Consider the following 26,887-nt stretch of genomic DNA (forward strand, 5'->3'; position numbering starts at 1 on the left):
TGAGAATCTCCCGTTCCACCACGTCACGATGAGAATCTCCCGTTCCACAACGTAACGATGAGAATCTCCCGTTCCACCACGTCACGATGAGAATCTCCCGTTCCACCACGTCACGATGAGAATCTCCCGTTCCACAACGTAACGATGAGAATCTCCCGTTCCACCACGTAACGATGAGAATCTCCCGTTCCACCACGTAACGATGAGAATCTCCCGTTCCACCACGTAACGATGAGAATCTCCCGTTCCACCACATCATGATGAGAATCTCCCGTTCCACAACGTCACGATGAGAATCTCCCGTTCCACCACGTCACGATGAGAATCTCCCGTTCCACCACGTCACGATGAGAATCTCCCGTTCCACCACGTAACGATGAGAATCTCCCGTTCCACCACGTCACGATGAGAATCTCCCGTTCCACAACGTAACGATGAGAATCTCCCGTTCCACAACGTAACGATGAGAATCTCCCGTTCCACAACGTAACGATGAGAATCTCCCGTTCCACCACGTCACGATGAGAATCTCCCGTTCCACCACGTCGCGATGAGAATCTCCCGTTCCACAACGTAACGATGAGAATCTCCCGTTCCACCACATCACGATGAGAATCTCCCGTTCCACCACGTCGCGATGAGAATCTCCCGTTCCACCACCTCATGATGAGAATCTCCCGTTCCACCACGTCACGATGAGAATCTCCCGTTCCACCACGTCACGATGAGAATCTCCCGTTCCACCACGTCACGATGAGAATCTCCCGTTCCACCACGTCACGATGAGAATCTCCCGTTCCACCACGTCACGATGAGAATCTCCCGTTCCACCACGTCACGATGAGAATCTCCCGTTCCACCTCATCACGATGAGAATCTCCCGTTCCACCACATCACGATGAGAATCTCCCGTTCCACCACGTCACGATGAGAATCTCCCGTTCCACCACATCACGATGAGAATCTCCCGTTCCACCACATCACGATGAGAATCTCCCGTTCCACAACGTCACGATGAGAATCTCCCGTTCCACCACATCATGATAGGAATCTCCCGTTCCACCACATCACGATGAGAATCTCCCGTTCCACCACATCACGATGAGAATCTCCCGTTCCACCTCATCATGATGAGAATCTCCCGTTCCACCACGTCACGATGAGAATCTCCCGTTCCACCTCATCATGATGAGAATCTCCCGTTCCACCACGTCACGATGAGAATCTCCCGTTCCACCACGTCACGATGAGAATCTCCCGTTCCACCACGTCACGATGAGAATCTTCCGTTCCACCACGTCACGATGAGAATCTTCCGTTCCACCACGTCACGATGAGAATCTTCCGTTCCACCACGTCACGATGAGAATCTCCCGTTCCACCTCATCACCATGAGAATCTTCCGTTCCACCACATCACGATGAGAATCTCCCGTTCCACCACATCACGATGAGAATCTCCCGTTCCACCACATCACGATGAGAATCTCCCGTTCCACCACATCACGATGAGAATCTTCCGTTCCACCACGTCACCATGAGAATCTCCCGTTCCACCACGTCACCATGAGAATCTCCCGTTCCACCACATCACGATGAGAATCTCCCGTTCCACCACATCACGATGAGAATCTCCCGTTCCACCACATCACGATGAGAATCTCCCGTTCCACCTCATCACGATGAGAATCTTCCGTTCCACCACATCACGATGAGAATCTCCCGTTCCACCTCATCACGATGAGAATCTCCCGTTCCACCTCATCACGATGAGAATCTTCCGTTCCACCACGTCACGATGAGAATCTCCCGTTCCACCACATCACGATGAGAATCTCCCGTTCCACCACATCACGATGAGAATCTCCCGTTCCACCACATCACGATGAGAATCTCCCGTTCCACCACGTCACGATGAGAATCTCCCGTTCCACCACATCACGATGAGAATCTCCCGTTCCACCACATCACGATGAGAATCTCCCGTTCCACCACGTCACGATGAGAATCTCCCGTTCCACCACGTCACGATGAGAATCTCCCGTTCCACCACGTCACGATGAGAATCTCCCGTTCCACCACGTCACGATGAGAATCTCCCGTTCCACCACGTCACGATGAGAATCTTCCGTTCCACCACGTCACGATGAGAATCTCCCGTTCCACCACATCCCAAAGCTGCTCTGTTGGATGTAGATCTGGTGACTGTGGAGGCCGTTGGAGGACAGTGAACTCATCGTAATGGGGGAGATGATGTGAGCTTTGTGACATGGTGCATCATCCTGCTGGAAGTTTCCATCAGAAGATGCTACACTGTGCTCATAAAGGGATGGACATGGTCAGCAGCAGGACTCAGGCAGTCTGGGCTGGTTAAACCATGTCATGTTGGTACTAAGGGGACCAAAGTGGAACAAGAAAATATTCCCCACACCACTGAACTACCAGAAACCTGAAGCGTTGATGAGGATGGATCCATGTTGTCATGATGTTTCCAGCAGATTCTGATCCTACCATGTGAATGTGGAGCTGAACTGGAGACTCATCAGACCAGCAACGTTTCTCCATCTTCTATTGTCCAGTTCTGGTGAGTCTGTGTGAATTGTAGCCTCAGTTTCCTGTTCTTACTGACAGGAGGGAACCCGGTGTGGTCTTCTGCTGCTGTAGCTGTACCTTTGTTGCAAACAGAGCTTATTTGACTTCCTGTTGCCTTTTTTTCCATTTCCAACCAGTCTGGTCAAGCTCCTCTGACATCAAGAAGACATTTGGGTCCAGACAACTGCTGCTCACTGGATATTTTTGCTTCTTTAGACCATTATTTGTAAACCCTAGAGATGGTTGTTTTTGAAAATCCCAGTAGAACTGCAGTTTATGAAATACTCAGACCAACATCCATCCTGTGTTCAGTCACTTAAATCTCCTTTCTTCCTTATTCTGATGCTCAGTTTGAACTTCATCAAGGCATCTTAGCTTGTCTACATGACAAAATGTGACTGACAAGCAACTGACATCTGTATCTAATAAAGTGGCCAATGGGTGTATTTGCTTACATACTTATCAAACATTTATGACCTATTGTAGCTTACTGCACAGATCTTATAGTCAATAACTATTTTATCTGAAAAGGTGGTAAAACAGTGTGTGAACAAAGAAACCACAATAAATCAGCAGTAAGATTCAAGCAAGAAATTAAAATTGTAAAGGGAAAAAAAAAGGTTGTGCATAACTTTTACAGACTGATTAATCATTTTACAGAAGGGATCCATGGATGAGAACTTGTCACAGCAGAATCTCATGTCACAGCAAACTCATCTAAAGCTGCCGTCTCCCCCTCACACTGAGACAAAAGGAAAACTTCCAATCTGGGGTTTCTATGGAAACTCCATACAGGAGCACTTTTTTCCACTATTTATGAGTCTCCTGACACTGCAGTGAATCTTATAAAAAGACATTCATTCAAAACCCAACTAGTGTTTAACTCTGGGAACAGGGTGCAGTAATGCTGCGTGGGGCAGCAGTGCTCGCACCTCAAAGGAAAAAAATCGTTTATTGAAGACTTCCGGTGAGATTTCTGCTAGTTTTATTTTATGTTGGATTCAGATGAGAAGATCAACGACACTCAGCACCAAGTACAAAACCACAACAGTCAAATCCAGAGACCAGAAGGGCTGGGATTGATCGAGTTATTGTCACAAATGGCTTTATTTACTTCAGACCAACCCTCTCCGTAGGCTGTCAGATCAGCCTGCGGGCAAAACGAGTGGATTGAGACTCTTCCGCATTAAGCCCCGCCTCCCGCCACTGCACTACATCGGGAGCGCGCACCGCACATGCTTTCGCCGTCATTGTAACATCTCATAAACAGAAGAATTAGGCTAATATGAACTCATTAAAAAAAACAGAATACAATGTCAGCACATAGCATACAGCCCTACATGTTGGAACCTGAATCAGAGCCTGAAAACGAAGTGGAAAACAGCAAACCACAGCAACGAATGCAGCAGGATGTCTCTCTTTGGTAAACTCACCAGCCATCGTTGGAAATAACTTTATCCTACGTTTTCCACCCGCCTGATGTATTTGTACATGCCCTTGTTAACCAGTAGAAGGTAACCAATCACCGAACCTTATCCCCCGGGACGTCACAAGGATTTCTAAGTAGAAAAAACTCTCTAAAACGCGTTTTTCGTCACCATGGAAACCAAACGGAGAGAGTGCTGGAACGCAAACTCAAACATGCGTTTAGGTGATAAAAAAAGACTGTGCCATTCACATGTCTGATGAGGATTCAACACTAACACTGTAGAAAGCTCAGAAAACTCCAAATACCATAATAGGACCCCTTTAACTATATGCCATTTTTATGTTAAGCTATTATGGTAACAAACCAACTAATCCTTGTGTCCAGTATTATGGGTATAAGATGGGTATTATTGCGGTACAGAGGGGTATATATATGGATATTATTGCAGTATAGAGGGGTTATATGAGTATCATTGCGGTACAGTGGGGTTATTTAAACACTAAAGATGGAAAAATGGTTTTCGAGCTGAATTTTACTGCTAAATTCTATTGATAAAATGGAAGTTTTTTTCATTCTTATGCTTATTTGTCACACACTGACGTCTGAATCAAACCTACACACATTTCCATTTGCATTGACAATGGACCAAAATCAACAGGCAAAAAACTAAAAATTCTGAAAATTTGAGTGATATTCTGTCACATAGAAATCCTTTACTGACTTGAATTACATGTTGTAAGCTGACAAACAAGCAATAAAACATTCAGGCTTACCAAAAGCTTTTACTCTGTGACAACTCGCTGTGCTTGTTTGTTTCCCTCACTACATACCAAATGAGGTCCCACACATTAGTCTACAGGCATGAAAACACTCGGAGCAGTCTGGAGGCCAGATGGCAACTTGGATTGCATGTAGGAAGAACAGGAAGTTTCAAACACTCTTGGAAACTCTCCTCCTGTTCTTCCTCATGCTCCGTCATGTTCCTACATCAGAAAAAAATATTTGTCAGTTAACTTCAGACTTATTTACAGGCAATAATAAGGTTTTCTACTCCCTGAAACACAAGCTAAAACAAACACCTCAGAGCTGACTGCTTAGTGACATCAACAACCTAATGGGTTAGGACACATTCATATCAGCCTTTTTGATTTGAATCAGAGTCGGTTTGCTTGGAAAATCCGCCTCGTTAGGGGAAACAAAAATGCGACAAACAAATTCTGATTTGGACCAAAGAAGCGGACTCGGTCCATCTACAAACGCAGGTCTTGGCCAGTTTCAAGTGAACCAAATACAGGAAGTGGACTACAAAAAAAGTCACTCACTGCATTTGACGTAGCATTGCATTGTGGGTAAATACATATCGATGGTATTAAGGGTCCTCTGCCTTGTCTGTTGTTTATACTGCATCCATTGTTGCAGAATATTTCTGCAGTATACTTGCATAAGACAAAATACAAAACCCAAAACAGTGATAGTTTCGTGCTCCATGTTAATCTCGCAACAGAGTTTTCTTCTTCATGCGGGTCTTGCCCTCTCTTTGCTAAATACTAGTGCAGCGTCACCTCTGATGGGAATGGGGATATATTATTGTAAAGATTTGGCACATTTGACCAAAGTGCAGCGTGAATGCAATCTCAGTCTGAATGGATACACCCTCCTACAACTGAGCCGAGCCACCAACCAGACCAAGTCTGGTGGACTATCCTGATGTGAAAGCACCCTTACTGCCATTTCCTGACTCTTTGGATATACCCTGAAGGTTCATGGGAATCAGAGCTCCTTTCTGATACAGACCCCATAAGGATATAAAAGTGTAAATGTGAAAAACCAGGAACTTCAATGAGATTTTTGTATTGACATTGTGGTAATGGTGGTAGGGTCCATAAAACCACTCAACACACAGACACACAACCAGGAAGTTTCTGGGTTGAGTGCTTTTTGTAAGCTACAGATTAGTCATCAGAGGGAAAGTATTTTAGCAGGAAGAGAATAAGGATTTATGAGAGAACATATGCACACAGCGCAGAGGTGTCACACATGTGGTTTTCATGAAGCTCTCGTGTGTTTGTGTGCAAGTGTGGATTCTACTGTGAAAATGCAATTAGACAAAACTACTTGCACATGAACTCGCAGATTTTTTTGCAGTCTATTGGAAAAGAACTCCTTTCTATACCTGCCTAGCCTCAGATGAGGAGAAAAAGTGGGTTCTGGGTGGCCTTGGAATCACCCAGTCTACTTGTCTGACTAAAAACTAAGCGAACAGAACTCTTTAACTCTGTGCCAGTTCATACACTGGGCTTAACTGTTGCTCTCACAGGAACCCACTCACATTTCAAAGCAGAAAGAGCATGTGAGGAGGTAAAATACAGAAAGCTAGAGACACAGCCAGAGAAACGGTGTGAGATCAAAGACTGAAAAGAACACGAGGCATGGAGAGGAAGGAAGGCTTGCCCTCCTGAACCTTTAAAACAGTTCAGCGACACAGACAGTGATCAGCAGCCCTGGTCAATTCAGCAAAGCTACAAAAACTAATAATAAAGCACAGAGGGACAGAAGTGATGGGCCTCTGATGGCAAACTTCAAATCGCTTTAAATCTAGGTGGAAAACAAGCTGCAAGAACAGTAAAACTGCATGATCATGCTAGCAGACACAATTCCTAAAAGGCTATTATATAACTGCTGTGAAACTATATGCACTGTTCTGAAAGGGATTAATGTCAGCTCTTCAAGTGCAATAAGAACATTCTCAGGCACCAGCAATGGCAAAAGCTGAGGAAGTGCCTCACTAATCAATCAAATATTTGGATTAACAGCATTAATTATCACAGTCAGCAATAAGATTATCTGCTCAGACATCTTTTGTCATGTTCTTAATAAACTTAATACCTTAAGTAAGTTCTGCGAAATGTGTCACACACAGAGAGCGAACTTGTATCAAAGCAACGGAAGGATTAGTTCACAAATGTCACAGTATCTGTGTATTGAGTGCTAGTCAATATGAGATGAATACTAAGCATTTCCTCACATTACTCTCCACTGTTCTGCTGAAAGCATGCAGTGTCTGCAGCCTTTTGTCCCTCTCAGTCATTCAGGGTGAGCCACCTGCTCCGCTCCACTTCTGCTGACTGCGATTTACAAAGTTGCGAGTTAAAAGGCAGATTTGATGAAGAACTAGCCACTTTATGAATTGTTTAATCAGAACTTAATCCTGTTTCTGTGACTTAAATTTTCTTAAATGTCTCTTTTTGACATGCAGGATAGTTCATTTGCCAAGTTGTGTGTCAGAGTAATGGACAACTGAATAACATTTGCTTGTATTGGCTGGAATCTGAACGCCTCCACAGTGGACAAAACAAAGCCAGGATATTGACACAGTCCTGGCAACGGCCCAGTGGACAAACACTGCATCTCTAACTCAAGAGGCAGTAGTGTTTTTCACTCTCTTAAGAAACTCTGTGTTTGCTCATTCTGCCCTTGACTGAGTCCAGATGTAACATGTAACTGCGAGCTTTTATTTTTTTTCCCCCCACTAAATAATATGTAAGGAATCGCGTACTGGAGCGCCAAGTGCCAAATATGAGGAAATCTTTAAAAAATTCCTCACTAGTTCCTTGTTTTTCTGCAAAGACGTGCAGAAGAAGGTACTTCTGACTGTTTGCTTGAGAATAAAGTAGCAGATGAGATGGGGCACATGCTGCAGCAAGAGGAAATCTTAAACTCCTGGGGGTTTTTTCTACTGGGGCCCAGTTCCATCAGAACACAGTGGGTAAACTGTGCTCAACACACTGTGTTTAACAGAGCACAAGACCTGGATAAGACAAGCAGAGGAGGATCCTGTGTTTTACATTAATGATGCTTCATTACAGGTGGGAGCAGTCAGGGTGGATGGACAGTGTGTGCCAGATGTTGAGCTTTAAAAACACTGAGCTGTCAACCCAACTAAAGCTGCAGTAACTCCATGGGACTGTTTTGAGAGCACAGACTGGTACATCCAAGTTTGCTTTATCAGGCTTAATGACTAACTAAATCAGTTTTAAGCACTCCACTGAGACAAGGGTTTCATCTTGGATCATTCAGAGACAAAATCTGTAGACATACCACAGTTTAATGTTGTATAATTACTGTTAAGTTACGGCAGTTCACACCAGTCTGAACCATGAATCAACCTCTAAATTTCCTGGTTTTCATGACAGCTTGTATGTAAACAATCATCTTCATCATGCTATTCACATTTTGACATAATCAGACCAAGATTACACTTAATACAGGACATGTTACTGAAACATTGACCTTTCATGTTGTGCTACACCCACCACCGTAATCAGCTTTTGTGTCAATGAATTGTTTTAAATGAAGGAATTACCATAGCATGATTCAGCTTAAATGTCCTACTTTCATGATATTATATCAGTATACCAATAACTTTTTACATTTTATGTCAATTTAAGCCAAAAGTGGAGTATCCCTCCACGTTTGTGAGTAGCATATATTTCAGTTTGCACTTAACCCATTTATGTTGCTAACACACTTCTATTTTGACTTTGAGACTATGATTAAACCACTTCCTTTTAAATTTTTGACTAAATCGTATAGTTTAATCATGTCCAATCAGTAACATCCAAAGATGTACAAGTGAGCATAAGGTTTAAACTCTCTTATTCAGATCTCTGGGTCAGTATGGCTGGAATAAAGCACATATATTTTTGACGCACAGTTGCTCCAAAACAAGTTGAATTGGAGCAGGTTTTGTGAGGATGGTAATTAAATTGTGATATAAACAAATTTAGCAAAAAGCAGCTGGATGAAGAAAGTGTAAATGCATAAATAAGATCTCTTGTGTGTTTGTTTCAATGCCGATATTTTTTCTTCTGAAAACCAAGACTTGACAGAGACGTCAGCAGATGAGAAAATGACTAGCTGTAATTTCTACAAATTACTTTCAACCATGAATTCTCTTTTGTTTTGGCTTTTGTTGGCTTTTATGGTAGTATATCACTTGATAAATTCCTTTAATATAATTTTGGTTTCATAATCAGACAACTGAAATTATCCTGAAACAGAAGTCTATATTTTAACTGTGTTTAAAAGAATTGAGATCCCACTTTTTTTTTTTTTTTTTTTTACATAAAAAAATTCTACAAAAAAAAAAAAAAAAAAAAAGATCAAAATAGCTAAAACTGGCTTGAAGTTTTAAGGGTTATAATGTATGGGTCAAAGAGAGGCCGATTTTCAGCACTAATATTACCAACAATTAGAAATGTTGTTCTGATGGAAAAAAAAACCACACTGGTAATATTATTGGATATAGATAATGAGACAGTTTTAGTTGCACAAACATCGCAAAAAATCCAGGGCTGCTTAAGCTTAGTCCTCCCACGGTAATATTATTAAAACGTAGAGAGATACTGGTACTTCTTAAACTAACCAAGATGTCCAAAAGCCAACTAGCATGAATTTCACTGCGATATTCCTGCAACACAGACTGAAAGCCTTAAACTCAGACTGACATTTCAACAGTGTTGTCAAATGTCTTGTTTACGTAGTGACTACACACCTGTGTTTTTGTGGGTATAATCGCCCCTGTGGAGCTAAAATAAAGTCTGAGTCATTAAAACAAACATTGCCCTTGTTAATAGAGGCCAAAGTCAGGAAGGACTAGGTGTGTGTGTGTTTGTGTGTGTGTGTGTGTTTGTGTGTGTGTGTGTGTGTGTGTGTTTCAGGGCTCAAAGTACATTTGCAATCAGAGCAGTTTATGACTGAATAGCATGGTGAATGTAATTGACCAGTTGATACATGTGGCAGGATGTGTGTGCAGAAAACAAGTCATGGCTGAAAGCCAAACCAACAAGTCTTTGTCGGAGCTTTTCTCTTTTTGAAGCTCTCTTCAATATTAATCATACTCTGTCAGGGAGAGAGACCCCACACACGTGAGGTAACTGAGAACACAGGCTTCCAGTAGCATGATTTCTAAAATTATGTTTTTTTCAAAACTAAAATAAGATTATTGCCTGATAAAATATATATTTAAAAAAAAGACTCCTCTGCAGACGCATAATGACTAATGTACGTATATTACCTCAATCAAATAACCCTTAATGATTTTTTTCCTCCAAATATTGCTTTAGGAATTAAAGATGCAACTAAATTTATCCTAAACAAAAGAAAATTCCTCAAATTTCATGCGCAAAAGGACTAATTAGCTCAATTAAATAATAATAATAAAAAAAAATCAAAGTTGATGAGGATTGATTGGATCAAAATGGTGATTTTTAGAGAAAGGGGAGCAAAATACATGATTTTCTTGCCATATAGACAGCAATAATAATAAGATTCTTCCAAAAGCTAATTTAAGATCAATAGAAGTCACTTTAAGCGGACATATTTAATATTTATCCTTTGGATTCAACACTGGATAAGCAGAGTCCTCACTCATGGGATGACAGTAGATAATCTGTAATTCTGGACCTCAAAGAAAACAGGAAAATTAACAATTTAAAGGGGTGTTATTATGGTATTTGGAGTTTTCTGAGTTTTCTACAGTGTTATAGTGTTGAATCCTCATTAGACATGTGAACGGCACTGTTTTTTTTATCACCTAAACGCATGTTTGAGTTTGAGTTTTAGTTCCAGCACTCTCTCTGTTCGGTTTCCATGTCGACGAAAAACGCGTCGTTTTAGAGAGTTTTTTCTACTTGGAAATCCTTGTGACGTCCCGGGGATAAGGTTCAGTGATTGGTTACCTTCTACTGGTTAACAAGGGCATGTACAAATACATCAGGCAGGTGGAAAACGTAGGATAAAGTTATTTCCAACGATGGCTGGTGAGTTCACCAAAGAGAGACATCCTGCTGCATTCGTTGCTGTGGGTTGCTGTTTTCCACTTCGTTTTCAGGCTCTGATTCAGGTTCCAACATGTAGGGCTGTATGCTATGTGTTGACATTGTATTTTGTTTTTTATTGAGTTCATATGAGCCTAATCCTTCTGTTTATGAGATGTTACAATGACGGCGAAAGCAGGTGCGGTGCGCGCTCCCGATGTAGTGCAGTGGCGGGAGGCGGGGCTTAATGCGGAAGAGTCTCAATCCACTCGTTTTGCCCGCAGGCTGATCTGACAGTCTACGGAGAGGGTCGGTCTGAAGTAAATAAAGCGATTTGCGACAATAACTCGATCAATCCCAGCCCTTCTGGTCTCAGAAATAAAAATAAACTAGCCTGAAATACACATAATAGTTCCCGTTTAATATATTCTATAAAAATCATTCCTTTTATCATCTAGGAAGCAGAATGAAATTCTTCCTCGCCAGCCAGGAGAGCCAAAGACAGACGCTGCTGCCTAAAGTCAGAGGTCAACTGAAAATGAAACTCACAGCTAAACACAATTAAGCCTAAGGGATGAGAACTAAACACTTAAGATGCCAGCAGTCAAACGGTGCATGGATGACCACTCCAGGCACACCAATCCCAGCACAGGGTGAGAGGTCAAACTGCTCTGTTAAGTCCAGGCAAGTATTAAAACCACCTCGGGAATACTGGGCGAGGGGCACAATGTCAAACATGCTGATAAGAAAAACACCAAAAGGGATGAAAACCAACATACAACATTTGAAACAGCTTTTGGTGCCGATATGTTAAACACAAACTAAACCAGTCGACATCTTTAAACCAGTGCTGTAACTTAAATTATTATCAACAACAAGCACAAAGTGGCCCGTAAAACAAACAGTTGTTGGTTCATAAAACATGTTCTCAAGGACAACTGGCCACTAGACCACACACACACGAAAAAGGCTCTAAAGAAAGCCTTTTGTTAGCATCCACAGGTGTGATGGGTCTCTGGATAAGAAGGTCATAGATGCTTCCTTCACTATGTCATGCTGAGAGATGTGACAGGAGATGTGACATGGAGGAAGTAAGGGTGGGGCGTGGGCAATTAGCAAATGTGGCATTTTGGTTTGTGGACCACCCAGACAGTAGAGCTAAAAACACTCAAATAAAAAACAGCAAACAATAACACATCTTAGTATTAATTTTTTTAATATGTTAATGTAATCAAAGGCTCACAAAGGGAGGCACAAAGCCCAGACTGTCATTAAATGACTGCCAGGTGCCGAGCCCTTTGACAAGTCTTGCAACAAGATACATCAGCAGAGTCTGCCTGGAGGCTCTCAGGTGCAGAGGCACATCACTGCCTGCAAGATAATCAACAGAACTAAAGCCCTTATTAATCATATGGCAGACCACAAACGCAGCGTTAACCTGTTGTCAAATAAAGTTAATTAAATGTCTTAAAAGAGCCAGACCACACAAACAAATGTGTGCCGAGACTGACTGGGGGGAGTCCAATGAGAGCTGGCAAGCAGGACGAGACTAGACAAGCCCACTGTTTGGAAAAGAAACAGTGACCTGCAATTGTTCATGGCATTCCTCTAAGACACTAACACAAAACATCCCACTCTGTCTGGGAAAAGGGATTGAACAAAAAGTCTGGAAAATCTTAAGAGCCCAAAAAAAGACAAAGACAGGCACACAAGTCTTCATCGGAAGAGGAGTGAAACCCTACATTGATGAAGCTATGACTGCCCATTAATCACATGACTGGGTCTTTTGAACTTCTCTTTGGTTATTAAGTAAACCAGCGCTGGAGGTGGAGAGCAGATATTTAACAGAAAACCAAAGGTCCAGTTTCATGTTGACCATTTCTAGTGCAAAACAAGACAAAAGATGTGTAAAATGAGATTTTATGTTGGTTTGTGACATCATCTGCTTCCTTCACAATCCTGAACGGGATGAAGGAAAAGGAGCATAATAATACATAAGATAATACATTTTCTAGGTCTGATTATTGTTTTTAAAAAAAGAAACCCATCGCATTCTTAAAATTATCGCAATTATGTGTTAAAATTAAAATTATGAAAATTATATCAGCACACTTTAAGTTTTGAGGTTCAATTTCTTTTTGTTTTGACGTCAACAAACTAAGTGAACCAAAAGGGTCATATTCCCGCTAAATCAACCATTTATAACCTGAATCGAGAATTCAGGGAAAAAAACATCTTGCTAGCATTGACGTCCGATTGTCCTTTAGCAGATTAGATGCCATTTGACACATAAATACAGGAACAGAGAAAAAGAAAGAAATAAGACAGAAAAAGAAAAAAAAAAAAAAAAGGTTTTCTTCTACAGTCCATTTCACACTGACAACTAAAGCAAAGTTAATCAGTCTCCTGTCGAATCAATCATGTTTCAACAGTGAAATTAACAGTGGTGGGAAAAATCGAATAAAAATATCTAATATTGTGATTTTTAGCTTCACAACTTTAGAATAGTTTTTTTTTTGTTAAAAAAAGAATCGATTAATTTTTTAAATAAATAAAAATAATCCATAATAAAATTTGTCATTTTTATTGTTTTTATGGGTCATTTTACTTGTCTTATTGGACATTATAGCAGCAGAAGGATGATCTGACTACTGTGTTGTTGTTTTTCCCAATTTAAATATAGAAAAACGACAAGTTATAAAGTTTTGTACTTTTTCTTTTTTGGTTTTTTGTCTACAAAAATCAGCAATATCGGGGAATCGGGAGAATCGCGATTTCAAATCAAATTGGCACCCAAAAATGAGAATCAAATCGGAATGAAAACATATCGTCACAGCCAGAGAAATGAATCATCTAATGTTTTCTAGACTTCGGTGAGTTTTTTTTGCACCTCTATAATGTAAAGTTTAGTAAATTAACTCCTCCAATGATGCCGTTGTTCCACCTCAAGTTATACAACATGAAGAACCAGCAGATGACACAATATTATTTCATTTTAATGTTACATTAAGGAAACACATCATCATTTTAACACAGTTACTGAGCATTTCAAGCAGGATGGAAACCCAGCTGGTTTTCACGCAGGTGGTGAAACAGCAGCATTTTAATGGCTGCTTTACAGGCTTGAGAGCCGACCTCCACAATGACACCTTGGTCTTTTTTTTTTTTCCTATAACATAAAAACTCTGACATAAATGGCTTCATCCATTTTGGTTCAGAGAATAACTCTTCCTCTGCCAAACTTTCCCACACAGATGCATCTCTTCTGCAAGATGTAATCCTGTATTGAAAGTGATTTGTAGGGATCTTTACAATCAATTAATCAGGGACTTTTAATACTGTGATTAATCATGTAATCTTGTCATCTCTGAATTTGCAGGACTGTAATGTTCCATTTCCAAGCCGATGGAGGCAAAAATCCTTCATTAATAGCCCATTAATTTTATATTAAGTTAAGTAGAAGAAAACACACAAAGGTTACGGGAGATGCAAACACACTGGTTTCCTCACAAGTGTTTTGTTTCCTCAGAATAAAAGTCAGCAGTCAGCAGTAAGAGGAGAACGGGGAGCGGTGCCGACTTGGTGTCTAATAAACTCTAATCTCATTAGACCTTTAACAGGCTCCAGGCTGGATTTAGAGGGCGAGGAGGGAGGGGGTACATGGCAGAAATATGAAGAAAAGAAAAGAAAAAAGGCAGATTGTGTCAGTAGCTCATAAGAGAAAATTACAGGTGGCTCTGAATGCACTGTCCAGAAGGTGAGAGCTACTTTGTAGACCTCTGAGGGAAATAAAAAGGAGAAAAGTGTGAGCGTGTTGAGAGAGTTAGGATGAATAGACTGAAGCCTTCTTGACAAAATTCCCAGTGGAGAGCAGTAAGTATATGTTTGCCAGTATGTGGGCAGCGTGAGGGTGTAATGAGGGGGTTCTGTCGAGCAGGCAGAGGTCAGGCAGCCGGGCAAAAGCAAAGACTTCAACAACAACATGATGTCATCAAAGAGAGCCGGCATTACTCATCAACCTCAGGCACAGGAGGTACAGAGGAATTTTAATGTGATCTCTCTACATAAGGAAGGCACAAAGAAAAGGATTTTTCTCTCAAGGAAGTCAAGAAAAAAGGCAGAACATACTCAAATGTTCCAAAAGTACCTGGAGGAAAAACACTTGTGTTTTTTTGTTTTTTTTTACTGGAAAAACTGCAAAACTTCCTCTAATTAGCAGGAATGCAAAACAAAATGAGAACGTGGAATTTTGTTCCTGGTTTGTTTAGAATCAATTATGTTGATGTGTAAGTAATGAGAAAAGATGCCGGGAGGAAAAGGATTTCCAATAGCAAGAATCCCATAAAAGGAAGGGACAGAAGTGCAAACAAAAAGCTGTTTTTATATGAAGCTCTCATTACTAAAGAAAAGACAATGACCTAATTACATGCCCAAGAGGTTAGGAAAGAATGGTGTCTCATTTCACATCAACTAAGCAGACTCGTAGGTCACCGCACTCAAATCTTCATCCCACGAGCAAGATTATAGAAGTTGTATTTCTAAATGTAGCCTAAACTAAAACGAGGATGATCCATAACGCCATTAAAAAAAACAGTCAAGGTTTTATATCAAAGGCAGAAATGATCATGAGAGAAAGTCTATTTCTGTACTGATGGAGTGGAGGCTCAATTCTCCAGAGAACCACAATGAAAACTGAAGACATCCTCTCAAATCTCTAATTCCTGTCCCCTCTCCCCAGTTGGTGGTGACCCTTGCCTACCATGACTCCCCGACTCCGACCTTTGACTTCCCCGACAGCTCAAACGGCTTTACTTGCTCTCACGCAAAAATACCACTGAGCTATCTGTTCCCAATCAGTGTGAACAAAATACTATGTTTTATGAGTCAACCAGGGCCAGAGGAAGACAAAACATCCAGCAACGAGCACCACAGAGTTGAGTCGCAGACAACCGCAGCGCTACAGTCAAGACAACCCTCTTGTTCACTCCCCTCATGAAAGAAATGCCAGGGTGTCGTGTCAAACAACTGCAGCAACCCTGGAGCTGTTAAGAGGAGGGGCAGAAAGCTGACTGGGCAAGGCTACTCGCTTAACATTTGCTCCTTTTGGTCCCGACGCCTCCACTTAACACTCATCAGTTTCTGTTACTCGTGGGCTTCCACGCACACCGAATTTCTCTTGGCTATTCTACAAGTGTCGGTCAGTCAGTAGGATCAGAGGGGACCCGAAACAAAACCCTGTTGTGCATCTGTCAGGCAGTCCCCACCGTTCTGCCCTCCCAGCCATTATCTGACCACAGAAGAATCGGAGGTGGAGCTCTGCATGAACAGGGGAACGGTAGCACAAGAGCAGCTTCAATATTTAAACGATACCCCCCCCTCCCAGATACACACACACACACACACCCAAAACCCCAAAAAAGAAGAAAGAAAAACAGGACAGATGACGAACAAAAAAAGAAATGGGACTGAGGGTGTCAACCAGGAGCAGTGAAGCGTTCAGTCCCTGTGAAGCGCTGGCCAGAGATCAGGCTAAGCAATCTGTAAGAGCTTTGATCTCGGCCTGTTATGTTCCCAAAATTTTACACCTGCACGGCTGTGTCTTTTCGCTCAGTCTGTTTGAAAAACAGAGTATTAGCCCAAAAAGCAACACTACGTCATCGTTAAAAATACAAGGGGGAATGGTAAACTTCTCTGGGATGGATTTTAAGTTGTAAAACTCACCACTTGTTATTAAATCAGTATCACCATAACAAATACATGCTTAAGTTTAGAGAAAAACTTTAGTTTGAAATAAGTTTAAACTTCTTTTATACACAGTCTGTGGTTTAAACCTAAACTCTAAACAAAAGCTATCAACTAGGGCTGCAACTAACAATTATTTTAATAGTCAACTAATCTGTAAACTATTTTTTTGATTATTTCAGTCACACCCGCCATCTGTACTTCCAATTGATGCAGTTTTTTTTTTTTTTGTTGTTGTTTTTATTTTTATTAAACAAGCTCCAGTATGTTTTACCACTAATTTGCATCATATGAATATCATCCAGATTTCCAGTCGATCACAAGATAATGTTCTTTAGTAAAGTAAAATGACTCCTGAACCAGTTGACTGTCTAATATAAGCTTTAACTACAAATTTATTTAGAAACAAACAAACCTATTTATAATGTCACATCCAAACTACAGAATTTTCCTTAAAAAAAGAAAACAAAATAAGTAAAATATTTTAATTGTACAATTGTGTCGGTTTATTTTCTCCTCATTTCATAATATGGGGAATTTCCAGGAAAATAACAATCCGGGAAGGTGCGGCAAAGACCCTTCAAAAAACGGGATACTTGACAGGTATAACAAAACCACGTAACTACTCTGTAATGCTAGCAGAAAAACTGGACAAACTCCCAAACTTTTAAAGCAAGAGGTCTAAAGATGTTTTCACTCGACTGTTTAGGTTGCACCGCCATCGGCCTTGAGTTGTTCTTCGTTGGTTAAGAAGACGCTGCACAAGCGACAATACTGCCCCCTGCACTTCCTGTTGGGCTTTCAGTCATTTACTTGATGTTTAGAGTTCTTATGCTGTCTGAAAAGCCGTGGTGTTAAGTTGCCTGGCGCAGCGTTTTATCAGCAAAGCCGTTACGGGCGTTTATAACACGACGCGTTGACAATTAAATTTTGCATTGATGAATTTTTATTGTCGACGAATCGTTGCAGCACAACTATCAACACAGTCGCAATAAAGGAATGCATGAATATTTTATTCCTCTGTATTTAGCAGTTTAGGGATTAGTGGCCTTGCTCAGAGACCCCAAGTGTTTCATCAACAGTTGTTGCAAGTCTGGAGATGGATTTGTTTAGCAAATAGACCCCAGGAAGAATGGTGGCAACTGTTAACTGCAGCAAATGTGGATCCAAATAAAAAAAAGAAATAAATAAATGGATAAATTTACACTTATTACAATGACATCATACAGTGTTTCCTTGTGCGAACAGTACTCTACACTCACACAGGGGAGTCAGCGGGAGAGGTGAGATAATGGCACAGTTTTAAATGGCAACCTCTTTATTTCCAAGGAGTCTTCTCAGAACCAGGATGAGGACAAGGGGGATTTGGAAAATGCACAAACAGCTTTGAAATGAGCACTAATTCTCTCAAGTGATACTTTGGCAAATGAGGCGGATCCCCCGGTAGCAATTTACTGCAAGGTCTCTGATCTTCATACCTGCATGGCTGGGCAGATACATTATCAGCGCTTTGACATTCCAGTGATTCTACACAAGACCTTGACATCTTTTCATCTACCCTATCCTCCTCTGGAAAAGACCGGTGCAGCTCAAAGAGGGGCCCACAAGTCTCCCCCCCTCCTCCCTCTTCTTTTCACTCACATTTTCTGAAACCATCCTAAGAGTAATTTGGATATAATTACACATTGAAATGTTAAGAAATCTGATATTTTAAGCATTAAGCCATAATAAATTACTCAATTCTTGAAAAAAAAAGTTATCCGGTTACATTCCCTATTTTTAAATGCAAAATACTTTGGTTTACTTATTCATAGTAAGGACAGAAGTGACATCTTTCTGCTTTGAACCCGGTTTCACCTCACATTTTCATACAACAATAAGAAAAGGATCTTTAAAAAAAAAACAACAACAACTGGGGTGATGAATAGAAAAACCTTGCATGCTGTTTCTCTCTGACAAATCGGCAGCGTTTGCTAAAATAATAAAACTGTGTATCAACTCCTGGGGCAGAAGTTTATAATTTACAAGTCTTCTCGGTAAAAACAACCACCCTGTGGTGCTGCAATTAACACAAACATGCACATAAACAGCGAAGCAAAATCTCACTGTAAGACAGACTTTACTGTATGATAATAGCAGTTAATGATTGTGAGCTTATAAGAAAAAAAAAGTCTGTCTAGTAAAGACACAGAGGAATTATTTGATGACTACACTATTGACTGCTGTAAAGCTCCGTCTGTGGTAATGCTGGGCTGCCAGTCAACGGGCTGGCTTTGAGATCATCATGATTACCAATAATCCACAGCAAAGATTAGAGAGCCAACATGCTGTTTTTAATCCACACAGATTTTGTCTATTTTGTTTCAGCTTGACCCTAACAATGGGGAAACACAGATTGAAGCTCACTAATGCACGTTCAGTCAGTCAGCATACTAACCCGGACAATGGTGCTCTTAGCCTGGGCTCGCTGGGGTTGCGCTCCCGCTGTGCCCTGGTCCCTCGTCCCGCTTCCGTGCACCCTGGCCACGGCTCCTGACGTACCATTTGTGCAGACCCCGGCCCCGGAGCCAGCTCTCCGTGGCCTCTGCTTGATGCCATCCAACAGCCGCACGAGGAGGATGTTGCTCGGGAGTTCATCCACGGCACACTCCACCAACGTCCGGCACTCTGGACACCGCAACTCCCCGCGTGAACCTAGGATGCCTTGGAGGCATCTGCGGCAGAAGGTGTGCTGACAGGGAAGAACCTTTGCAGAAGCATCCAGGCGCTCCAGACAAACGGGGCACTCAAGCAAATCCAGCAACACTGACTCGTCCATTCTTTATGTGTTCTGCCTCTACTTCAGAAAAGCATGATGCTGAAAAGGTTTTTGTTCAACAGCAGATCCAAGGACCGTCACGTCACTCCCATGCCTCGGCTATGGCCATGGCATTCGCATTAGCTATGAAAAAAAAAAAGGTCAAGAGATGCAAATTATTTGACTGCATAGACAAGAAATAGGTCATATGATCCAAATAGCAGACATGACATATGGCTGAAGCTGTGTATCTTTGTTTCATCGGCTGAGCATGAAAATATTAAACACAATGTTCCACGCCACATTTAATAAGTTGACAACAATTATAAAACCATTAAAAAGCGGTCTTATCTTCCAGTAGTTTAATGAATAAAGGATCAAACTTAATCTAATCTACTCTACGAGGGATGATTACACCTGCAAAACGTGATCAGCAGGCTTTAAACAAACAAAAAGGAAACTACTGTGGCAGTGCAAGAGTGAAATACTTTGATTTCTCTCAGAAATGGAAGAACAGAGGAATATAAAGGATCTGATATGCACTATTGGTCTGGTAAAAGATACACACACAAGGTTTAAATACACTTCAGTGACACTAATCCAATATTTCAAGCCTGTACAGCAAAATAATAACATTATTCTGGAGAATCGCATTATTACATAACACTTGACCAACAAAAAATGCGTACTGATAGTTTTTAACGGGGGTATGAGCCTAAGAAGTGGAGTCTTCTCGCCTTTGTAAGTAATAAAAATTAAAAAAAAAACTACTATAAAGCAAATTTTCTCATGTTTGTTGATAATTACAGCTCGCTAACAACAGATAATTTAACGCTAAAACAAGTTCTTAGTTAAGTTTTATCACATTCCCACTTGGGGGGAAAAACAGTTTCAATAAGTCAACACGACTAAAACCAGTTCATATCGATCAATTATTAGTATTTAAAGCACTTGAAGCAATTCAGATTACCTCTTCCGAAACAAGACTCCTCCTCTTGTTGCTCTTTATCTCCCAATTTTCTGCCTTCTTGCTAACATTAAGTTAGCAAGCGACCCAAAATACAGTCCCACAAGTACTAAACAAATATTACCGTTTTGACTAGATATGTTCTTTATTTACAGGCACGTGACTTGGAGAGTAAACATACCTTTGTCAGAGAGTGGAGTAAAACCTAACATGAAATATATAGAGACGAAACAAGGGAAGTCCTGCCGCACGGAGCGCCATGCTAGTACTTCTGTTCTGTTGGACTGTTGCGGGAACAAGGCGAGGAGGGGGAGGATGAGGCGTTCACTGGAAATGGGAATTTAGAAAACTACACGAATGCGCTTCAAAGCGCGATCGATTTACAAATGCAATATTTGGATATATACGAAGAAAAATGGCTAAACTGGTTCATTAAATGTCTATAACATAAAAAACCAAACTTTTTTTTTTTCCTCAAAGAAAAGGACACGGTTTTATTGTGATTAAAACTAACGTAAAATGAATCTAAAGCAACTAATTTTTGTAGAAATCTGCTCATGAATGGCCAGCTGGAGTCAAGGGGAGCTCCGAGTTATGACATGCAACCTATGTAGGCAACCCTGGGGGAAAAAACAAGAAACATAAAACATTATACATAGCAGGTTTGGAAATAAATCACCAATCGTAAATAAAATTGCCATAACATAAAAGGGAACTTCAAAATAGAGCCAAAGAGATACAAACTCACATCATAAAAGCTGATCTCATTGTTACATTCAATTCAACTCAACTTAATTTATTTAGCGTCAAATCACGGCAATGCCATCTCAAGACGTTTTACAGACAGGGGGAAAAAAACAAACAAAAAAAACATAATGAAACCCAGTTCATAATAGCCTATATAAGGAAACCAACAGATTGAGTTGGACAACTCTGACAAGAGATATTACCATTTCTAAATGGGGATTATTAAAAGGTTGACCATCAAAATAATAAAAAAAAAAATGAGGCCATACGCTCACAGTTGGAAACATAAGACTTCCACAAAAATACTAGTATTATTTATAGTTGTTTTCTGCATATGTGTTTTGATAATATAGGCTTCATTTGTGACCATGGGGCAATTTATTGATCGAATAATTTACTAAGGGCTCCATCAGTCAAAACTTGGAAATTTCCGAGGTGTTCCGGAATGCAGCTTCTTGCCTTGTAAAAAGGGCGTGAACTGAAAGCTTTTCTTTTAATGACCTGGAATATTGTGTCAAAAAGTGGCATCCCTCCACAGACGTAATGGAAAATTACTTATTTTCTAATGTTTCAGCCACAAATACGGAAGTTCAGCTGTATTCTTTAAGCCACTGAAGATTAAGGGCTTTTCTTCACACTTTCCTTCTATAAATTTCCTCTCTCTGTCTATCTTTCTATCTTTCTGTAGTAGCCTGGGTGGTTCAGGTCCAGCCTCCCAACTCGTGTATGACATTTAAAAATAGTTGTTTGGTTGCGTGAACAAGATAGATACCAATAAGAGTTTAAAAAAAACAAAAAAAAACTACCTTCTGTAGGTTAAGTTCTTCAGGGGTAAATAGGGACATCTGGTGGTCACATAAGCCTCTTTATTAATACAAAAGCAAACATATTTTCCATACTTTTCACACATTTTTTTTTTTTTTAGCAATAAATACTTCTAAGTGTACAGGATGTTGATACTGAAGTCATTTTTCAATACTCAGTACTAGAATAATATTATCCAATATTCTCATGAGGCTGAGAGTAAAATGATCGTTGGATCTATGTTTAGCTGATGAAACAATAAGCAAAAGACCCAAAGAGATAACTTTTCCAAAGTGGCTGAATTTATTTCCAAATATGAATTTGCAGAGCAGCACTGACTCCAAAGAAGCCTGCAGAGCATAGAGCTTAATCAGAGAGAGGAGATGTGAGATGCAGCCAAACAATAAACGTGATTTATTTTGATCTTATTCAGAGGACACTGCATTTTGAGCGAAAGGGAAGGATGAAGGAGAGCACAAGCAGAGCAATAAAGAAGGAGATTTATTTGAAGGTGGCCTTCCTCTGTCGCATGTGATCCCAGGAGAGCTGGCAGGAGCCCTCAGGTCATATTTTCTCAGAGTCAAAAGGCAGTACACCACCCCCCCTCCACTTCCACACAATGGCTCCTGCCCTCCTTTCCAGCTTGACCTCAATGTATCACCACACACTCACACTCTACAGACACTGTGATTTTTTTTTTTCTTTTTCTTAAAATAAAAAAAAAGGAGCAGCAGACATGATTTTGAAGTTATTCAGAAAGGCAACGTGAATGATTTGCTCACTCTGAAAGCAATAATTCTTCATAATGACTACACCTGAGAGTAAAAAAACCCAAAAAAGATCAAGGTACACACACACACACACACACACACACACACACACACACACACACACACACACAGACTTGGATGATGGAAGTGACAGCTGTGTTACTGCCTACGAAGGGGGAAATGAGGAGAGCGGGGGAGAACATGACAAGACATATGCCCCAATTTCCATGAAAGGATAGACCTTGACAAAAAATATTGCTCTCCGTGGTGCAACTCATAGATATTCAAGACGGAAGGCAATGAAACAGATTAAAACTCCAGAGGAAAACCCTTTTATTTTAGTTTACAAAGCTACAACGATGTCTACAAATTGACATTTCTTTCTGTTATGCCTTTGCTGAAGGCAGCCCAGATCTTTTGGCCCATATATCCTCTTCAGATAAGGACCTTGACATCCACTGATCCTAACTTTGATAAGACTTTTAGACTTAATCAGGCAGCCTGAAGCGTTTTGCTTTTAAATTAGATTTAGGGGCATAACTGGATTTCAAATAATCCTGCTGAGTGTCTATATTTCTACCTGGAGTGATTATCTCCTTTTCAGTGTGATCAGGCCAAAACACAGGCCTTCTGGAAAATGCCAACCACAATCAAATTCATTACATTAATGAGACAATCTCTGGGAGTCCGTGAAACCATATAGGTCATATCTTTAAATGTCTTTTTGTTTTTCTTGCTGCTCTGTCTAAATTTAGTCAGGCTGCGATATTTCACATAGTTCAGGAGCTAATGAGATCTGTTAAATATGTCACGCAGAGATAAACCCAGCCAACTATGAAGTGTGTTATGTTTGCAACCAGCTGAAAAGCTTTATTATCACACTCAATAACAAAAAGGGAAAATAAACGTGTTTGTTTGAATCTCTTGAACGTCTTATTCTTGTCGCTCTGTATTTAACATGTACAGGTTTTGAGCATTGGTCGGAGGGAGGGGCGAGAGTGGTTTGTGTGTGTGTGTGTGTGTGTGTTCGTATGGATGTATGATAAATGATGACTATTACATGTATTACATATGTTATTTATTTTGTTCTTTTATTTATCTATTTACTTATTCTTTTTTTCCTGTTTGTAAATTTCTTTATTTTTTTTGTAGACACTGCTGCTCTTATTTTGTGTTGTTACTTTTATTTAAAGGACCCCCTTGAAAATGAAATGGTGCATCTCAAGGGGTTATTCCTCTATCAATAAATAAATGTTAAAAAAAAAAAAAAAAAAATTCTATTTATTCTTGCGTAATTGTCTTTTAGCTTTTACTTACAATTCCTTCTTCTTCCTCGTTTCTCATCATTATCATTTAATACAAAACATGACAACATATAAAGGAAAATAGAACAACAGATAACAGGACGGTCTTTGTGGGAACAGTGACGAGTGTTGATGTAAAACGTTATTTGGTGTTGTGAGTGAAAACAAAACCAAACAAATAAGCATTTCTGTCCAAATCTCTTTTGCTATTATTCCAGTCTAGTGTATTCCTGCTGACAACTGCATATCTTCATGTAGCTTATAAGCCTCGTGACAAGCAAAATGCAAATCACAACAGAGATAAAGCAACCAGCCATACATAATGCAAGCAACACAGCGAGACTTAAAACAGAATTACTGGATCAGACATGGATCAAGCCAGCACAAAGCTATCATGCAGCATTAATATTTAATGAGGGCTTAGAGAGCAATAAGAGCTCTTCCTTTCTGGCTCTTGACAAGCAGCTTGAATAAGTAGAAAATTGATAGTTTGGAAGCTTAAACCTGCAGGGCACACATGTATGTTTCATGTGTTGTATTTCCATATTTTGTATAACATAAAACAGGCTGACTCAGGTTTAAAATATGTGCTGGCCAATGACCAAAGCTTAGGTTCAAAAAGTCGGCGGACTTCATGCTGCAGGGACAAAACAGAAAGAAAAAACCAAAGGGTCTGTCCCACCAGCTGCTCGCTTTTAGCTCATTACTGATCATTTTTCTTGTAATTAATTGATTAAATACAACATTTAGTAGATAGAGGTGTAGAATGTAGAATTTCAGTCAAGTCAAACATAGAAAATGAAAATATCTAGATGATAGAACATTTAATTTTTATGCCATTTTAACTTTAAATCAACAATGAACGGCTCTGGACAAATCTAAAGTTAAAATCACAAATCCATCCTCCACAACTTCTCCTGTCGCTCTGAATCGGACGTGCGCTTAGAAAAGGCCTGAGCCATCCCACAAGGTATGCAGCAATGAATAAATTGTGCACGCTGACAGAGGGGTGTGTGCTCTGCTGAAGGGCTGAGGATGAAAATAGCCTGATGTGCTCACGTGTGGCACGTCAGCCTTGAGGTGCGTGAAAGGCAGAGCAGCTCCCTTTAATCCTTCCCAATGCATTCCTAACAAAAGGCTCAACAAAAACTTTCATTGATAACCCTGATTCTAAATAAAGACAAACAGATTAAAATGATTTGCACATTTCAAACCCATATTTTCATCATCAGCATCATCTTCCTTCCTCAGCGAGCCCACTCTCATTTGGACCAATAAGGCAGCACTTTGAGGATCATGTTCTTTGATTTATCTTGTGCTTTTAATTCAAACTGCTCTGGTAAGTGAGAAGAAGCATAAATTCCAGGTGGATACCTGCATGACCACCTGGATTTATGACCACAGTTGCCTGAAAGGGTGTCTGCTGAAAGGGAGCTTCACCAATCTACAATCAGAGTCTAAAAATGGTGGAGTAAAGTGTGAAATGGCATCAAAAGTTTCAGAAAATCAGAAGGAATCTTTGTGTTCATGCGGCATGGCCGAAGATTAAAACTAGGTGCTGGTGAACTCAGGATCCTCAGGCAGTTCTGCAGTAAAACCAGACAGGATTCTCTACTGGAAATCACTGCATGGACTCGGGAAGACTTCCAGAAATCACTGTGAACACAGATCACCCTGAAATCCACAAATGCAGGTCAAAGCTCTGTCATGTAAAGAAGAAGCCATACGTCAGCACAATCCAGAAACACCACCGTCCTCTCTGGACAAAAGCTCATTTAAAATGGTCCGAGACAAAGTGGAAAACACTGGAAAACATGTCCTGCAGATTGAAGACGCAGACATCCCAGGCAGCCCTCTCCTCTTTAGTCTGCAGCTTGTTATCAGTGGACAGATGAAAAGCCTGCGTCTCTGATGGGATGGGGTTGGAGCTTCCACATCTGGGAAGCTCCATCAATGCTGAAACATCTGCTCCCATCCAGACAACATCTCTTTCAGGGGAAAACCTTGCAGATTTCAGCAGGACCAAGCTGAAGCACATCCTGCATCCACTACAACAGCTTCACAGGAGAACTGGTCTGCCTGCAGTCCAGACCTTTCACCAGTACAAAACATCTGGAGCATCATGAAAAAGAAAAAAAAGAAAAAGGTCCAGGACTGTGTATTCAATTTCAGCTTTTTTTTGTTTAGCACCACCTCACAACAATGTTGTCACAGGGCACTTTACGTAAACATCATTTCAGGTCAATTCATAAATAGCCTATAATAAAAACCAACCGATTGCATTGAATCATGACTTCATTTCAAACCCTCATCCTGAGCGTGCACAAGGCGACAGTGGGAAGGAAAAAAACCTCCTTTTAACAGGAAGAAAACCTCCGACTGAACCAGTCTCAGGGAGAGCAGCCATCTGCCTCGACTGGTTGGGGTGGAGAGGACAACATTCCTCGCCTAAAACCCCAGCAACTGGTCTCCTCATCTCCCAGATGTTTACAGATGTTAAAAGAGGATGCTAGACGATGCTAAACATAATCCTGGAACTATGTTTACAGATACTTTACTACCATCTGATTCTAACTATTTTACATTAAATGATCATATTGGTGAGTTTCAGCCCCTGACATGTTGTTTATGTTCTACTGGGAATAAAATAAGGCTTGATGAGAACTGGAAAACATTGCATTAAGTTTGTTTTTATATTTTACGCAGCATCCCAACGTCATGCTCGAGAGTTGTAACTTACACACCTTAATGTCAGGTCTCATTATGCAGCAAAAAAAAGGGGGAAAAAAGCAATTAAGTTCTTAAAAAATTTTATTCCATAAAAAGATTTACAATATTTACTTTGTAACCAAGCATAAATTATTAGTAGCATCTAAACACTGTTTCTACCATCAGAACAACTGTTTCAGTCTGACCTG

The 26,887-nt window shown here is 40.5% G+C and overlaps 1 protein-coding gene across 1 annotated transcript in view; it reads right to left on the reverse strand.

The window, feature by feature from the left end:
• The window catches only part of sh3rf1 (SH3 domain containing ring finger 1), a 35,754-nt gene extending 16,244 nt beyond the window's left edge, over positions 1-19,510 (reverse strand). The window contains exon 1 of the mRNA XM_079245523.1: positions 19,018-19,510. Coding sequence (XP_079101649.1) covers positions 19,018-19,398 — 381 coding nt within the window. The 5' untranslated portion in view covers positions 19,399-19,510. The remainder of the gene's footprint in view (positions 1-19,017) is intronic.
• Between the last annotated feature and the right edge of the window lie 7,377 nt (positions 19,511-26,887).

The sequence above is a fragment of the Telmatherina bonti genome, assembly GCF_933228915.1.
Source record: "Telmatherina bonti genome assembly, chromosome: 8".
NCBI lineage: Eukaryota > Metazoa > Chordata > Actinopteri > Atheriniformes > Telmatherinidae > Telmatherina > Telmatherina bonti.